The sequence below is a fragment of the Triturus cristatus genome, chromosome 7, assembly GCF_964204655.1.
Source record: "Triturus cristatus chromosome 7, aTriCri1.1, whole genome shotgun sequence".
Taxonomy (NCBI): domain Eukaryota; kingdom Metazoa; phylum Chordata; class Amphibia; order Caudata; family Salamandridae; genus Triturus; species Triturus cristatus.
Window position 1 is genome coordinate 251,056,937 of NC_140590.1, and position 5,752 is coordinate 251,062,688.

Below are 5,752 nucleotides of genomic sequence, written 5' to 3' on the forward strand. Positions count from 1 at the left end.
AGCCTTGACTGAGGGAGAGGTTGACCAGAGTGGTCCAATAGGAGAGAGAATGGGTATAGAAGTCAATGGCAATGGCACTAGGGATGGGGTCAAGAGAATTGTTAGAGGGCTTTGTATCGAGGATGCATTTAAGGAGGGCATCATCAGAGATGGGGTCAAAGTTTTGCCAAATGGTTAAGGATTTGCGCTCCTCTGTAGGGGTAGGATGAATGACCTGATCTACAAGTGATTTCACCTTGTCATCAAAGAATATAGCGAATTCCGCTGCTTTCTTTGTGGAATCCTTCAATTTGGAGATTGAGGGAGAGCTGTTTGGGTTCTTGATGAGGTCGAATAGTTTTTTGGGTCTATTTTTGGCTGAGTCAAGGAGGGATTTGAAGTGCGACGCTTTTCCAAGGAAGATGTGCTTGTGGTACTTGGATCTTGCTGAACGAAGCGTGGCCAGATTTTCGGTGGAGGGCGCTTGTCACCATTGTTTCTCAAGGACTCTTAGGTACTTCCTAAGAGTCCTTGAGAAATGCTTAGCAGTGTGTGGAGTAGAGCTATGTGTGGTCTTGTGGTGGTGAAAAGAGCGTTGGATGGAGTTGTAGGGTGAAGAAAGAAATAATGTATTTCTGGCTAATGACTGAACTTTCAATTGTCTAAAAGTTCATCTCTGACCTATTAAACTCTGGACAGAGTGCTACCAGTCATCTCTAGTCAGAGTGTAATATATACAGCTCACTGATGGAGTGCTCAAGCAAGTTTAGTGACAAAGTCACAGGCATGTTTAGGGTGGTGACAAATCTGTGCACAATTTCTTGTTGGTCCCCTAAGGTCGCAGTGCTGCTTATTGCCTAGTGAGGGTGGAATCACTGTTAATTTACTCTGGTAGCAGGAGGATGGCTTGGTGGACTCTACAGGCATGTCCTGGCTAGGGCTTTGCACCATCGAGTGTGTTTTCCCTGCATGCCCTTCCTTTCATGGGTCTTCCGAGGGTTGAGACCGGACCCAATAGTAAGCCCAAGAACAATAAAGGTGACCGCTATGTTTCTCCAGATCCACTATTAGGCGCTCCTTAGGGAGAGCCTGATCCTACTGTGCTACAGTTATGCTGCTCCATTATTGGCCGGAGGATCTGGCCGCAGGTCTTTTTCGAGTGAGTCGCTCAAACAGTTAAGGGGAATTGGCTGTCACACTCTGACCTACCCCAACTTAAGGGGGAAGCAAGACTTTGTGTGTGGGGCTTGTGGGTTTCATCTTGGTCTGGGGTCTACTGCCTCGAAGAAGCTCTCAAGTGCTCCTTCTATTGTAGCAGTGCTGCTTAACGTGCGCTCCCTGAAGAAGCATTATCTGGAGGTGTTTGAGATACTGGATGATTACTCCCTGGACTTCTTATTTATCACTGAGACCTGGCTGGACAGCTCCTCTGACCCGTTAGTGTCAATGGCCATCCCTGCGGGTTATAAAATCAGCAGGTTAGACCGGACCACGGGGAGAGTTGAGCGGGTGGTCGCTATTTTTAAAGATGAGTGGGAGCTTGTTAAGTGTGCTCTTAGCAATTGGGATGGCTGCGAAGTCCTGGATTTCAGTATTCGCTTCTTAGCCCATTTCTCCCTTGGTGGGTCCTTGATCTATCGCCCGCCGGGTGTGGCTCTATCATTTCTTCAGGCCTGCGTGGAGGCAGTCTCTGTGAGGGCTCTGCGGTTCTCCCACTACCTGATGCTTGGCGACCTTAATATCCACTTAGATCAAAAGGACTCAAGGGATACGCTAGAGCTCCTTGATATCTGTCAATTAGCGCAGCTTTCCCAGTGGGTCTGCCAGGCGACCCATCAAGGGGGTCACATTCTTGATTCTATCTTTTCGAATTTTCCCATTAAGAGTGTCCTCTCCTATTGTTAGACCTACAGTCTGTCACAAACCTGCATTTAAGAAAATTGAGCCTATTGATTTTGCCCGGGCACTGGAAGTTAATAGGCCGTCCCTGCCGCAGGATTTGGATAAGAGTCTTGCATCCTTCTCCAATTGGCTGCAGGGTACCATGGCTGCTATTGCTACACCGACTTCCATTAGGCAGACGAGGGACTCGCCATCTAAACCATGGTATACAGCGGAGCTGCTAGATTTTAAGCAAGACTGCAAGAGATTGGAGCGTTCTTGGCGCCTTAGCAATTATTGTATTGCAGCTAAGGCTCGGCTCAGGCAGAGCCAGAAAATCTACTATAAGGCTATCTCCTTAGCAAAAAGGGTGTTCTTTGCCACTCGGATTGATCTGGCTCAGAATAACTCTAAGGAGATTTTCGCCATTGTACAGAGCTTTATGTCCCCCTCTGCTCAGAGCAGCATTATGCTGGCAACGGCAGATTGGTGTGAAACGCTATCCAAATTCTTTTTGGATAAAATCCGAAAGATACAAGGTAGCCTTTCATGCAGCCTTCCATGCCTGGCCGATCGGGACGGCACCTGTGCTTCCATCCTCGGGAGATTTTCTTCCAATAACTCCTTGGTCCATTTCTCTGCGGTTGATTTGCCTTGCACCCTGAGAATCTTGAAGGGTCTGAAATCCGGCTCCCCTGCTGACCCTTGCTCGGCAAGAATATTGGCCTCAGTGGCAGAAACGGTTAATGCTGAAGTCAATCACATTATTAATCTGTCTCTGCATGATGCTACGGTCCCTAGTGTTTGGAAGCAGGCAAAAATCGGGAAACACCCATTACAACGACTGCTTCTTCACGCGCTGCCATCGCAACGCGGCTTTTACATCGCGGCCGTCTTTACATTGCACGGTTTTACATCGCGGGGACATTTGCTTCGTGGACGTTTTAAACGCGGTTTTAACATCGCGTGAGCCGTAACAACGCGTTCTTCTGCAGTATTTAGCATCGCGTATTTCCCAATGACCCTCAGCCAGATTTACTTTAATTGAAACTATACTGCATACGCGTTCTTCTGCAGTATTTAACATCGCTACCACAGTATTTAACATCGCGTATTTCCCAATGACCCTTAGCCAGATTTTTGGATGTTTATATGGAAATTGGTTAATTGAAACTATACTGCGTACGCGTTCTGCGTACGCGTTCTTCTGCATGGAAATTGGTTAATTGAAACTATACTGCGTACGCGTTCTGCGTACGCGTTCTTCTGCAGTATTTAACATCGTGTATCGCGTATTTCATGGGAATTGTTTAATTGGAACTATACTGCCTACCAGTATGGAGGTCACATTGGCGCACAGGGCGCAACCAGCACCTTAAGTGCAGAAACAGTGGCACATCAGGAAGAACTCCCACTTCTGTTGCCAAATGCCACAGCACAGCACTACTGTTGCAGTACATGCAAGTACACAGATGCACAATATTTCTATGACAGTGACTGGTGCGGTCATGCATCTGGTGCAAAGCTTCTCAAAGGCTCGAACAGTCCCTGGGCCAGATTTACAAAGATGGCAGGCAACGCAGAACAGCACCGAACTACGGATTACTTCGATGTGCGGATGGGGCCCTACATGTACATCGCGTATTTAAGCATTACTTACAAGGAAAATGAGCTCTTCCACAACACGTGATGCACATGGCCCACACAGCATTAAAAATAGAGTTCTTCAAGGACAGGTTGCATTAAACGTTTTAGGGCTGCCAATAGCCTAGCCGACATCTCCTTTGTGCGGTGGGAAATACGGGGATTGAGAGTACCTGCTAACGATTGTGACATGCGCATTTCCTGATAACTTTGCTCCCTTTGCAAAATCTCTAAAAAATTGTAGAAATTAGGGTGCGGTTTGCCAATACTGTTGTTTAAAGAGTTGTGCCATCCCTCTATTGCATTGTTTGTCTTTGCTCCTCCCTCTAAGCAGGTCGAGTAGCAGTTCCACCAGGCCACAAGAAAACGTGGTTTCCTCCGGCAACCAGACCTGCTTAGATGGCCAATCCATGTGTCTTCAAAATAATTTAAAATTGGGGCCAATTTTTCGTCATTTGCCATAAAGTACTCGGACTCCGTAATAGATGTGTAGTACTCGTCTACACTGTTAGGAGGAACAAAGCAAAGTGCAGTTAGTTTTTTAAGCTCAAACTGTAGTTTGCTGTCAGCTGCATAATCCTCAATTAGGGAAGTTTTTTGAATTTTGCGCCAAAACGCCTGAGAAAAGTGGAAAAAACAGCCTTGGATTTGAGTATCCATGTACGATTTTGTTATACTATTCATCATTGGTAACTCAAAGTCCATGATTACTTTCCTTGGATTTCTGTTTGGAATTCGCGCTTTTAGTTGAGACAGAAATTCAGTATAGGTTGATGATTGTTTGTCTGGAAGTAAACTGTACACTAACGGAACTACTGTGCTGTTAACGTAGCCGTGAATAGTGTAGATTTGGGTGAAAGGGGTTGGCGTACTTTTAAAGGTACCATCCATCATCCAAACATCACTGTTCTCCAACCTATTTAGATTACGGTGAGTACTGAAAATCAAAATACGCTTGTGCGCATTTCCATTGTCATACAAGATGAACGGTTCATTGGTCACAGTAACTGAGAGTTCACGAGGAATTGTAATATCAGAAAAGGCTTGTGGTGTAACGCGCTTGGGATTAGTTGCCTGTTTCTTGCGTTGGATGATTCGACGCAAGTTGGGAATACTGGGCATACTACTAGCAACATGCTCAGGGATGTGTTGGGATACCTCCCTTAAAATAGCACCGCACGGGTCATTGGAGTTGCCTGCAATCATTTTCATTTCATTTAACGATTCTCTCACTTCAATAGCAGTTGCAGAGGCAGAGTGGTTATGGTCTGTGCTTCTTAAAACAGAGTCACCAAGAGTAACTGCTCGGCCTCTGCAATGGCTGGAGTAGTATTGCACACACCTCCAATGACCACGGGGCTCCGAATGTCTCTCCTTACAATATATATAACCACTGTGTTTTAGTAGACGGTTTCCTCTACTGGAGGAGATGTATTTGGCCATCTTCGGATCAGACATTACTCTAAAAAAAGATAAAGAAAGATACATCATTTTCAAGAACCAAACATATGCAAAATGTGCAGTTGGAAGTAGTAAAAGGTGTACACGGTTCTAGGTGCTTTAGCCCAATATAAGGGAAAAGCCTTCACTTTGAGACTCTGTAACAGCAACATAACAATAGCGTTTGCGGTTGGATGATTTGTTGTGTGTTAAAAGTACACGTGTACTACACAAGACAGCACAGAAATGAAATGCTATGGGGCTAGGCAACACATTACTTCCAGCGTTAATTGTGTGGCATAATAGCCCATACAAAATACCAAGCATGTACCTGTGTCGCTGTTGTCAACGTGGAATTTGTTCCTTTCGGTATTCCGACCTTTCAATATCCCGGGAAGGCTAATACAAAACCAAATTAGCATAATTATCGATTAATCAATGAATATGAATTAATCACAATCAATAACAATTACTTGCCAATTAATAATTAAGTAACAATTAATTGATTATCAAAACATATAAATAACATAACGATTCAGTTAACCACAATTTAATTAGTTGCCACCCAATTCCCCTATAAACCCACAACCCGCTACGGAATGCAAGTACGCAAAAAATACATTACATAACATTCATTTGTTTAAATACATTGAACAAACATTACAAAAATAATACATAGTTTTTACACATATACTACAAGGAGACAATGAGCAAGATGTGGAGATTAATTGGAATGATACACTTCAACTAGCTACTTCAGCACTAGCACCCACAGCAGAACACAGCTGACAATAAAACAACACTCCCG

At 44.5% G+C, this 5,752-nt stretch overlaps 1 protein-coding gene across 1 annotated transcript; it reads right to left on the reverse strand.

Annotated features, from left to right (window-relative positions):
- Positions 1 to 3,570: 3,570 nt before the first annotated feature.
- LOC146809328 (uncharacterized) lies at positions 3,571 to 5,345 on the reverse strand. The gene is made up of 2 exons (XM_085614856.1): positions 5,276 to 5,345; positions 3,571 to 4,966 (listed from the first exon to the last, which is right to left on the reverse strand). Exon 2 carries the CDS (start codon positions 4,960 to 4,962, stop codon positions 3,571 to 3,573), a length of 1,392 nt encoding a protein of 463 aa, XP_085470982.1. The 5' UTR covers positions 4,963 to 4,966; positions 5,276 to 5,345.
- Between the last annotated feature and the right edge of the window lie 407 nt (positions 5,346 to 5,752).